Source organism: Elephas maximus, chromosome 6 (assembly GCF_024166365.1).
Source record: "Elephas maximus indicus isolate mEleMax1 chromosome 6, mEleMax1 primary haplotype, whole genome shotgun sequence".
NCBI classification, from domain to species: Eukaryota; Metazoa; Chordata; class Mammalia; order Proboscidea; family Elephantidae; genus Elephas; species Elephas maximus.
The window spans coordinates 137,773,251-137,785,515 of NC_064824.1; the positions used below are offsets into that span (position 1 = coordinate 137,773,251).

The following is a 12,265-nucleotide window of genomic DNA, read 5'->3' on the forward strand; positions in this document are numbered from 1 at the left end:
CGCCCGCCGCCCGCCGCCCGCCGCCCGCCCGCGGCCGCCGCACCGCTCGCGCGCCCGGTCCGGGGAGTGGCGAGGCTGCGGAGCCGCCGGACTGTGAGCGGAGGCCCGGCGATGCGCCCGGGCCCGCGCCGCGAACAATGAGACCGCGGGCGCCGCCGCCCGTCTGGGTCCCTCCGCGCCGCGGCCGCACCTGCGGACGAGAGCGGCCCCACGCCTGAGAGCCCGGCCCGCGGCCCATGGCTCGGGGCCCCGGACTCCGGTACTCTGGCCGCGCGGCGGCGGGCGCTCAGGGGCCGGCTGGCGCCAGGTGTGCCGTCCCCGCGCGCTGAGCGTGGCCTGGGCTGCAAGCAGGGGGCGTGCGTCCACTCCCGGGCCGGGTTCCTGCGCCCCGCCCGGCCACGGACCCGACCCCACGCGCACGGCTCCCGGGCGCGCTGGATGCGGCCGCCCCGCGCCGGCCGGGGCCCCAGGCGACATGTACCTGCTGGACGGCAGCGGCGAGCCTGCGTCGCCGCCCGCGGACGCGATGCCGCGCGGGACGCCCCCCAGGAAGACCGTCTACCGCATCTCCGTGACCATGGTCCGCAAGGATCAGCTGGCGGGCCCCGACCCGGGCCCAGCCCGGCGTCCCCGTCCAGCGCGCTCCCCGGACGCGCCCGGGCGGCTCGTGGAGGAGGCAGAGGAGGCGGCGGGTGGCGAGGACGCCGAGAGTGGCCGGCCCCACGCCTGGCACGCCCGCACCTTCCGCACTCGTAGCACCGGGCAGCTGGAGCTCGGGCGGCTCCGAGTATGCGCCCGTGGTCTCGAGCCCGCGGAGGGCCGCGCCATCAGCCCCCCGGCCGTGGAGCCCGGGGCGGAGGCGCCCAGCAGCCTCGACGGGGAGGTGCCGCGAGCCGCGCCCCTGCGGCGGAGCCTCAGCTTCCGACACCGGAGCGGCCCGGACCCTACGCGGGGCCAGGCGCCTGGCCGCGGGCGGCGCCACAGTAGCTCGGGTAGCCTGGGCCGCACGCCGGGTGCCGAGGCCGGGCCTGGTACCGCCGCGCCGCCCGCCCCTGAGAAGCGCAACACCCTGGACGTGGGCGAGGTGCTGAGCAAGGGCGCCGCGCTCTCGGAGCTGGAGCGCTGGGAGCGCAGCAAGAGCAAGCACCGCACTCTGGACAACAGCGACCTGCAGCGGCTGGAGCGTGCGCGCGCGGCCGCTGGCTCCGGAGCGGCCCCCGAGCGCCGGCTGCTGCGCTTCTTCAGCGGCATCTTCGCGCGCAGAGATGGCGTGCCCGCCGGCGGCCCGGGCGGCGGGCGGTCCCCGCGCAGCGGCCCCTCGCGGCCCCGCGGCTACTTCAGCAGCCTGCGGCGCGCCCCGGCTGATACGCACTCGTCCAGCGCCGAGAGCATCGACGGCTCTCCGCGCAGAGGTGGGCAGGGCTGGTGGGCCTGGTCCGGCTTCGCGGGGGCCTGCTAGACAGAGCACGGTGCGACCTGAGCTCCGCTAAGCCACCTGCTCTCCTCAGGTTGCAAAGCCAGCAGGTGGTTGCGCTGCACGTGAACTTGGGTGCTGTGGTTCTCCTCAGCAGTGCTGCAGCGGCTTGGAAGTTCTGGGCTGCCCCTTCCCCTTACCTGGGTGTGGTGTTGCCTTTTGGGGTTGTGTCGCCTCACCGACGGAGAGCTAGCTCGACTGGGGAGAGTACCTTGCCAAAAGGTGCTTTTTTTCCGCAGGTGCTGGCGCAGCCTTCCAATAGAAGGCCTGTGACCTCTCTAGGGGAGCCAGGCTGTGGTACCTGTGGGGCTGCCGCAGGGAGCTCCGCACAGGTGGTGCTGCGCGACCAGAATTCGATTTTCTTTTCTGGTGAGGCTAGCATTCATTTTAGCTGTTTTTTTCCACCTCCCCCCAGCCTCGTCTTGTTCCCCCAAATCTAGTCTCGTTGTCGTTAGTTGCCAGCGGACACTATTCAGACTCATGGCAGCCGCGTATGCGGGGTAGAACTGCTCCATAGGGTTTTCACGGCTGTGACCATTTGAAAGCAGATTGCCAGACCTTTTTTCCGAGGAGCCACCAGGTGGGTTCAAACTGCTAGCCTTTTGGCCAGCAGTCCAGTGCTTAACCCTTGTGACACTCAGGGATTCCTAGTCTCCTTCTAGGCACTGCCATCTGTGTGCTAGGCTGTGATCTCAGCAGATCCACTCTGACACCTATTGGCTTCCTGGTAAAGACAGTTCCCTCCAGTAGTCAGGACGGGTAGGGCATGTAGATCCACCTCCCCCACAAAGGAGTATCTGCATACAAGAAAAGCTAGTCTGGGTAGGGTTTGGCTTCCTGCAAAGGGCACCAGTGAACGGACATGAAAAGCAAAGCAGACGTCTGTTCTTGCATCTCCGTTCTCTGGCACCTTCTGACAGGGACCTTGCAGGAGGGCTCTGGGGGCAGGTGTGATAACATGCTTCTGCAGGATTCATTTCACCTGCTGGTAGCAGCTGGGGCTCAGAATTCTCCAGAAACTGCAAAACACAAAACCCATCTCACCACATACCTGGGCACCATCCTGGTGGCAGAGGTTGGGAGTGGAGAGGGGGATGTGGATTGTTAACCCCACCCCTCAGGTGTAGGGGAGGGAAGCCGCAGACTTGTCACCCGGCATCTCACTGAGGGCAGGTTATTAGTAACACCTCTCATGCGAATTAAACTGCCGATGCTGCTTTGAGATGAAGGGAAGTTGAGTGAGGGCTTTCGGTTAGACAGAGGCCTCCACTGGCCAGCTAACTACCTCTGGAGAGTATTCCTGCCGGGTCTCCCGGGTTAGCCGACAGCCCTGGTGTGTATCCAGGTATCGGCAACAACCAAATGCAGAGAAATCACTGCCCTTGCTGAAGCATTTTCCAGGTAAAACTGAAGACCCCGTGTCTTAATGTACTTATATTGACCCTCAGAGTGTTATGTTTGAGATCAAGTGGTTGAATGTCTAGTAGTAATAAAGCCTAAATTCATTTTTAATAGCAAGGATATAATATGAAGTATCACGTTACCAGGTTTGTAGTAGTTTGACCTGCTGTACATAGAAATGGGCTAGACTGTAATACTTTAAAGTATGCATCCCTTCCCAGTACGTTAGCATAAAGCGTCTTTCCCTTCCAGCATGCTCTTGGCGATACTAGAAAAAGGTAGGAGTTACTTTGGTTTGCATAAAGTTGCTACTGCCATCGGATGTGCTCAGAGGAGGCTCAAACCCACAGCTCCCGCTTCTGCCTATAATAGCAGGCTTGCATCTTTGCTGTCACGGACTTCGTAGAAAATAGTAATTAACTGCCTGGGTTCTAGACAGCACCCCTGGAACAGAGCGTACAACGAGCACACAGGTGCGTATTTAGAACACAAGCGCTCCATTGTGGTGTCTGTTGATACAGGTTAAAAGCATTTGAGGTTTGGGCTTTTCTCCTCTGGCCAAATGAATTGATAGCAGATTGGAAATAGTACAGGTGTCTTGGCGTTTGCTCCTTTAGTACACTCTAAGGTGGTAATAACATGCCGTAGCGATAACTGTAATGTGCTCAGCCTGTCTGTCCCCTGTGGCCAGTCTGGCTCAGAGCAGCATTACTTGGTCTAAGACATAACGCTCACGTTGTGGTTTATGTAGAGAAATGGGGTGTGAATGAAGTGGGCTTCGGCACAGTCAGAATTCTAGCCCCTCGCTCCGTTCTGAAGTTCTGACCGATCACAGGAGAAGGCTGCACGTGTCGCCTGGATACAGCCTCTCCCCTTGGCTGTTGGTGTTGCTGTTGTTGGGTGCCTTTGAGGCAGTTCCCACGCATAGCTACCTCATGTGGCTGAGGACAACTGCCCCATGGGGTTTACTTGGCCGTGATCATTATGGAAGCAGATCTCCAGGTCTTTCTAAAATACCCGCAGTATGAGTGCCGTTTTCCACTTTTGTGTAAGGCCAGCATTTGCTTCAGGCCAGGGTGCAGCCCTCGCCACCCCCAGGGCCTCGCTTTTATTACACTTTTTAAGTTTTTATGTATTTGCTCCTGTGACAAATTATTCAGTATTTACGTGATATTTAAGTGGAGTTTTGGTTTGAAGGTAAACATTTTTACTTGAAAGTAAAATTCAGAAGCAGTAGAGGCCACACTCGATGTCCCCTGTGAATATCCTATCATAGGACACACTCAAGTCCACAGAGGCTTCCCTCTACCCCCTCACGCCCAGACCCTTGGGGCCAGATGGGTGTGCAGAGCTCAGAAACTTTGAATTTTAGGAAGGCAAGATATGGTGCATGTTCTGGCCCACCACCTGTGGGGACTGGCAGCGTGGTCAGACCCTTCTTCTGCTACACAGCCTCAGGGGTATCCACACTCAGTAGGATAAATACCGATTAGAAATAGCCACATGGCAGCTCAAGTCCGACTTTGTCACCGAAAGAGTGTGACACACACATTGACGCGTAAAGCTTATAGTTTTAGAGATTTTTCATTTTCAGGATTTCAGCTAAATTCTGCGAACCTCCAGCATGGTACACCTCGAGAAGAATCACTAGCTTGCCTTAGATTTTGGCCAAAGTGTCCTAAAAAATTCTAAGTTCTTAAAAGTATATAGGAAACTGGAACTGAGGTTTTCCTTGAAATTGCTCTCTTTTCAAAAACAGCTATTAAAATTTTGAACTGACCATAGGGGAGTAACTTTAAAGGATTACCTGAGTACTTGTTACATCCAGTGATTTCCTTGCTTTCTCGGGGTTGCATGCTTTAGTCTCTGAGAAAGGTTATCTCTGTTAGTATCGGGGCAGCAAGATGGTTGGACTCGGAAATGCACACAGGCTCACACACACCTGTTTTCTTCAACTCTAAAGGTCAAGGCGTTTAGGAGGAAAGGAATTAGGCACCTTTGTAGAGTGATTGTCTTGTGTGTTTTAATTCCTGTTGGTACTTGTCTGTTTAGGTTCTTCGCCTCCCTTCCTTCCGCCTGAAGTTCCAGGGCAGCTGGCTTTCTTTAAGGTTCGTAGCTGTTAGCTAGTAAACCAGTTAGTTGCCCTTGATTTGATGACGATGCGCGGCCATGCTGTGTGTGGCAGAGCAGAACTGTGCTCCATAGAGTTTTCAAAAGCTGATTTTTTTTTTAGAGATGGCTTGCCAGACCTTTCTTCCAAGGCACTTTTGGGTAGGTTCAATTAGCATCCAGCACCTTAGCCATCTGCACTACCCAGGGTCTCCCATGAGCCAGCAGAACGATTTACAGAAGACCTGCTTGGCTTTGGCTGAGTCAGATCCAGGGCAGTGTTACGTTGCCTGATGCAGGTGTGTTAGGGCAGTATGTTGAACCAAGTATAATTTAATACAAGGAAAGATCAAATAATTAATTGTACTGCACAGTGCACGTTCTGCGCTGCTCTCTGCATCCCTGCAAACCTGCTGGCATTCCTTGGAACCAGCCCATTGTGGGGGGAGGGGAAGCCAGTGACTGTGCCTGCCCAAAGCTTCATGTGTCTTTAGGGGCTTCTTTCCTGTCCGGAAGGATTGATTACAGCAATAAAGTGATTCATTGATAGCTCTGACTGAGGTTAGCTTATTAAATGAGTAATTTTCAACTAATTTTTGGCAGCCCGTTTTATGAGAGGCTTTGTTCTTTCATTTCTGATGCCCTTCCTTTGTATAGACCGATAGACTGTATTAGTTAAAAAAAAAAAAAAAAAATACAAAACCTTCAGTGCAGAAAGCTAGGAAACAGCAATTAAATAAAATTACTGAAAGGCTGTCTTAGGTTTTATTTTGAAATTTGATTTGTTACTGGAAAGAATGCACGTTTCTTAGAAACTGTGACACTGAAAGCTTCTCATCTGAAACATTTTAAGCTGATTACATACCCCAGCTTTTGGGATTAGAAATGAGTATTCCTAGAAAGAGTTGACTTGCTTTTTATAAATGACTCCAGGTAGCAGCTGAGGGAAACCCCCGCTGAAGCCAGGGACTCTTCTGAGACGCAGAGTGGCTGCGTCTCACTGTTCGTATTTTCTTACACTGGAGCCTCAATGTCGCCATAGGTCACCTGTTAACATCTTTGTTGATGACAACCTGGACTGGAATGTCCTGTGGCCACAGAAACGGTGAACATCAGCTAATGGGATACTTACTCCATTTTTAACATAGACCTGCTGCAGCAAGCTGTTGGGTTTACAATTAACAAATACTGTTTTGAAATGTTCTGGTGCTATTTTTCTATGTGTTCTTTTTCGATTGCATTAGCAAACATTTGTTCAGCCTCTGTGATGCATTGTGCATTTAATGAGGCAGCAGGGAAACTGAGCTAACAAAGGCATGAGTCCTCTCCTCAGTGGTCATAGCTGTCCGGGGAGATGGAGAAATTGCGATGAATCAGAGCTTCATAGGCCGTTTAAGGGCTGGTGTGACTGTATTTCTCCACATAGCATACCTGCATTAGGGCACTGATGAGTGTGTAATAATACCTTCATCACATGTGTGCCCATTTGGCATCAGCAGTAAATTTCTCCTGCTGTGAAAGCTGTGGTTCTTTTGTACCGTGGGATTGAGCACAGTGCTTGACATGTACATAGACTCTTGGCCAGTGCTTGGGGTGGGGGGTGATTAATGAGGAGACTAGGGGGACACAGGAAGAAGAGGGAACAAGTGATCTTGAGGGGAGGAAGGAGTTAATGAGGTCCTCTCACAAAAGGGTAACATGAGCTGGGTCTCGTAGGATCAATAGGAGTTTACCAAGTAGAGCCTAGGGAATTTTCCGCCACCAGGTTGGTTGGGATTTCTATACTTAGCACCTAAGAATAGATTTGTTCCCCAGTTCTATATGACTAATATTAACATTAAGCATAAGCATCCCGTAATGAGTTTTTATTATCATCATTATTATTAAATACAGCTTTTTGAATAAGATTTTTGTTTTTCTTTTGGATAGGAACTCTCCTTTAGATTGTAATTTTTTTTTCTGTAATAAGGATTTGAAACGAATTGATTTAAAATTATATCACAATAAGCAAAATAATGAAAAAAATGTATTCATTGAGGCCAGTTTAATGTTGGAGATAAAGTACGTCCCAGCTGTGGTGATATCTCCAGGCGATTAAGAACAAAATTGCCATTAACATCAGTAGGTTAGCAAAAGAGGGGAGATGAGTATCTGCGTCATTTTGAGGGAAGTGTCGCTATGAGTCGGAATCGACTCGACGGCACTAGGTTTTTTTTTTTTTTTACCAGTGGCGCACAGTGGCGTTGTGTGTTTTTTGTTGTTGTTCAGTCTAAATCAGAGCACTCTGTGATATCACCGGAGCCCTGGTGGCACAGAGATTAAAGCTTGGCTGCTAACCAAAAGGTCAGCAGTTTGAATCTACCAGCCACTCCTTGGAAACCCTGTGGGGCCGTTCTGCTCCGTCCTTTGGGGTTGCTGTGAGTCAGAATTGACTCGAGGGCGGTGGGTTTGCCTTTTCTGTGATGTCCCTGGTGTTTACTGGCTTGTAGGTGACAACTGTAGAAATTCTGTTTTCCATTATATAGGTATTCACACTCGTGAGTTCTCTTTTCTCCCGTTGTGAAAAGGATTAACGTAGATGCTCCTATCGTATAAAAAATGTTAAGTGCAATTCTATTCATTTGGCTGCTTTTAATTCAGACATGCATCTTGGGCCTTTGTTTTCTTAGAATGCCTTGTTACCTTCATTTTCATAGTTGGTTTTCAATTCTGGCGTCACTTATAGGATCTAAAGACTTAGAAAGCATACCAAAAAAAAAAAAAAAAAGCAAAAAGGAGGCGGCTGGAGCAGCAGCTCCCCTGGGTCAAGAAAGGATGGAATCCCCTTCTTCACTCACTCAGTACCAGGACCTACCAGCAAAGGCTCCCAGAAGGGACCATCTCGGCTTCTGCTTATCTAACGAAGAGAATCTTGAGAAATGCATTTCAGTTGTTGGGAGTCAGAAGGGAAAGGAGAGTTATTTAGTTTCTATACATCCCTTTGGTTGGGAAGAGTTACAGTGTGGTCACCTGTTGGTGCTGTGACCTTGAGGTTCCAGATTTTGCCTTAGCTCTGGTGCCAGTTTGCTTTGGTCAACACAGAGGACCTCTCCCTCTGTTCCGTTTGGGCTGTCCTCTGAGACCGGTGGGATACAGACTCGTGCGAGTGCCTGTCTTTTGTTTGAGACAGTTGTCAAAGGGCATCTTGTGTTCCCGCATACCCTCTGTGCCTGTCATTGCAGGGGCTTCTGTCAGTGGCAGGCTGACTGCCAGACACTTGAGGGTCGGGTCTGTGAACGGCGCCCCCAGACGTTCTGATGCAGCCCCTCCCGATTAAGGTCACAATTACTCAGGTGCCACTTTTTCAGTGGGTGCTGTGGGGGATGGTGAGTCTTTATCCAATTTCCACCTTTGTGTCCCAACGAGCAATTACAAAAGAAGAAGCAGAGCCTGTTAATGGAACCGTGGACTGTCTGGCCCAACGATGTGACATCGCTTTAGAATGACTGCTGTAACTGGTTTTGGAAAAGACCCAAAGACAGAACCTGCCAGACAGGTGGGCACTCTTGGTTTTGTGATTGCTGTAACAGGTATGTTTGCCAAGGTGGATTTCTTATTTTCCAGAAGCCGCATGACTATTAATTAACCTCGCAGTTTGTTTTCACTGTGTATTTTCTCATGATCTTTAACTACTACTTTTGAAATTTTTGACGACTGTACCTCAAAATTATATATATTTTTTGGCTTACCCCCCCCCCATTTTATTTGTGTAACTTGCAGAATATCTGTTACTTTGTTGCATCATGAATTCACTTCACTCCTGGTACAAAGGAAATGCCTCTTGATTTCAGAAAGCTGAGCTGAGTAAGGTGTCCACGTGCCTCTCATAACCCGTGTTCTCTCTGGAATTTCAGAGGAGCGTCGCCCAGTGGCGTCACTAGGGTTGGTGTCACCCAGTGCGGTAACTCATGGTGTTGCTCCCTGTCTTGTTTGTCTAGTGCTGCTATAACAGAAATACCACAAGTGGGTGGGTTCAACAAAGAGAAGCTCATTCTCTTACAGTCTAGTAGGCTGGAAGTCCAAATTCAGGGCGTTAACTCCAGGGGAAGGCTTTCTCTATCAGCACTGGGGGAAGGTCCTTTGTCATCAACCTTCCCCTGGACGAGGGGCTTCTCTATGCAGGAACCCCAGGTCCAAAGGATGCGCTCTGCTCCCAGCCCTGCTTTCTTGGTGGTATGAGGTCTCCTGACTCTCTGGTCGCTTCTCTTTTTTATATCTCAAAAGAGATTGACTTAAAACACAACCTAATCTTGTAGATTGAGTCCTGCCTCGTTAACATAACTGCCACTAATCCCACCTGAGTGACATCATAGGGGTAGGATTTGCAACGCGTAGGAAAATCACGTGAGATGACAAAATGGTGGCCAATCACACAATACTGGGAGTCATGCCCTAGCCAAGCTGACACACATTTTTTGTGGGATACAGCTCAATCCATAACACCCCCCATGGTAATTACCAAACCATCATAGCTAAAACACCTGAAAATTTGACAGAATCAGTGACTAAAAACACCAGTAGCAATGAAAACAACAGAGAATGCTTGTAGCGTGTACAGAGGAAACCACGCAATTCGAAGCATCATTGTAATTGGATAATAACATCAGCTCTGATCAGAACACATTGGAAGATTCAAAAAGTAGATTTGCTTGGACTTTTAATTTAGTCTTGTAGGTATATTGATACATGTAAGCTGGGCCTACGAAAAATGTTCTTGTTTTGAGTAACTACAGGGATATTTTTATAAAAAATAATAAATTTCTGCTGAAACACTGCACAAAAATTTTATAGATAGTCATTTTGGCAATACCCCCACCCTGACAGCGCCCACTGTTGCGATCTGCACCCCCAAACCTCTGCTCCCCTCTAGTGACGCCATTGGCAGCACCCAGAGAGGGCGATGGAGGGCTGCCTTGGCCTGGAAATCAGAGCAGGCCTCACTCCTTAAATAAGCCCTCTTCATGTCGTTGTACACAACGATGGATATTCCTAGTTGGAAGTGACTTTCAGTCTTTAGAGTAATAAGCACTGTAGAGTGTATTTATGGAGTTTGTTTGGCGACGTGTAACAAAGACCATTTGGCGCATTCCACATTGTTCTCAAGTGTTGCCACTGTTGAGTCGACTCTGACTCACGGAGCCCCCATGAGTGTCAGAGTAGAACTGTACTCCGTAGAGTTTTCAGTGGTTGGTTTTTTTAGAAGTGGATTGCCAGGTCTTTCTTCCAAGGTACCTCTGGGTGGACTTGAACCTCCAGTCTTCTGGTCAGCAACCTGAGTACGTTAACTGTTTGTGCCACCCAGGGGCTCCCTTGAAATGTGTAGGTTTTCTAATGTTGCAGATGTGTTCCTTGGACCCGTGTTGCACTGAGGCTGATATTTTTACTTGTTTTTTGTTACCCAGAATACTATGACTTGGCAGGAAGCACTGAGACTTGACTGTAAGAGAATGCCGCGAGTGCATTCATCAGTAGGGCCAGTGAGTAGCCACAGTGAGGGGCACTTCAGGGTTAGATGCAAGAGGTCAGAGTGCAGGGAGCCTCCCCAAGAGACTGTAGTGCCGGTGACTAAACAGGTACTCAAGATGAGATAGCACCTTCTCTGTTGGTGTGACGGGCTCAGCTGTTAAGCAGAGTGAGCAGGACTGGAAGCTTTAATCTGACCGTAAGAGAAGTGTTGGGTCTGAGTGCAATGGGGCCAGTGGGTCTGATCCGAGAGGGAGTGCTGATGTCCACAGGGGTCAGGCCAGCAGCCTCCTCTGGGAGCGGTGACTTGGGAAGGGCACGGGGTGTCCATTTGGACCGGTCATGGGTAACTTGATGCGTGGTACCCTGAAACTATGTTCCACGGCCCTCATCACAGGGGTCCTTGAAAGGGTACTTAGTTGGCCTTTGGAGCCACTTAGAGGTGTGCTGAGAGAGGAAGGTGGCGTCTCCTGGGACCTGTGTCTTTGGCTGGGAGCAGGTGACGTCCGCTTTGGCCCGTGTTGGTGTGTGTGATATGCTGTTATGGATTGAACTGTGTTCCCCTGTAGTATGTGTGGGAATCCTAACCCCTACCCCTGTGGATGTGATCTAATGTAATGTAATCAGCATCCGTGGTGCAGTCTAGGGTAATATAATCAATAGATAGCTGAGGTCATACTAGTGTAGGGTAGATTCTAAACCAAATCATTTCTGAGTTATAGAAGGAGCAGATGAGACATACAGACACACGGGGTGGGGGGGACAGACGCCGTGTGGCGACGGGGGCAGGTGCCATGTGGTGACGGGGGCAGGTGCCGTGTGGTGACGTGGTGACGGGGCAGGTGCACGTAGAGGCCCAGAAACACCAAAGATGGCCAGCAGTCGCTAGAAGCTGAAATAGACAAAGAATGACCTCCCTCTAGAGCCAAGCTCTGAATTTTGACTTCTAGCCTCCCGAACTGTGAGAAAACAAATTTCTGTTCTTTAAAGCCATCCACTTTAGGTGTTTAGGAGCCCTGGTGGCACAGTGGTTAAGAGCTTGGCTGCTAGCCAAAAGGTAAGCAGTTCGAATCCACCAGCCACTTGTTGAAAAGCCTGTGGGGCAGTTCTACCCTCTCCTGTAGGGTCGTCATGAGTTGGAATCGACTTGATGGCAACGGGTTTGGTTTTACGGTTTGTGGTGTTGCTGTTACTGCAGTGCTCAGAAGCTAAGACACTCCACGTCTTTCTCTCATGGAACCACTGGTGTTTTCGAACCTCCAGCCTTCCCGTTAGCCATTGATTGTCTTACTCACTGTGCCACTAGGCGTTCCCTTTTCTGGATCATGCTGTGGTAGCTAAATATGTCATTAGGCAGGCAGCCAAGGCCAGTCTGATCTGGGGCGACCATAGTGTACAAGGTCCCCCCAGCTATTGTCCAGCCCTTGTTCTTGGGGACCCTACTGGCACAGGCATGCCTGCTCAGCCCCCTGTGGGCTTAACCTCCAGCTGCCCCAGAGGGGTGTGAGCACCAGGCCTGTGCAAGTCCTGAAGGTTTGGGCGATATTGGGTGAGGCCTGGCGCAGAGAGGACCTCCCCCCACCCTTTGCCAATTTCTGGGATCCTGCCCATCTCTGCTGTCTCACGCAGGTCTCACGCAGCTTACGCTTTGGACAAGCACCTTTCTTGCCCGAGTAAGGATGGAATTGTTCCTAAAAGGAAACCAAAGTCCCCTACCTGGGCAGTTTCAGCCATTGTCTGTCTTGCCCTGTAATGTTCATTTGCTTATTCATTCATTCA

General features: G+C 50.9%; 1 protein-coding gene across 7 annotated transcripts in view; it reads left to right on the forward strand.

Annotated features, from left to right (window-relative positions):
* The window catches only part of AGAP1 (ArfGAP with GTPase domain, ankyrin repeat and PH domain 1), a 661,010-nt gene that overhangs the window by 163,633 nt on the left and 485,112 nt on the right, over positions 1-12,265 (forward strand). For 4 of the 7 annotated variants that reach the window (XM_049888498.1, XM_049888500.1, XM_049888499.1 and 1 more), the window contains exon 1: positions 25-1,412. The exons of the other annotated variants lie outside the window; for them this stretch is intronic. In XM_049888498.1, coding sequence (XP_049744455.1) covers positions 476-1,412 — 937 coding nt within the window. In that variant the 5' untranslated portion in view covers positions 25-475. Of the gene's footprint in view, positions 1-24; positions 1,413-12,265 lie in introns of those variants that run through there. 7 annotated transcript variants of the gene reach the window in all.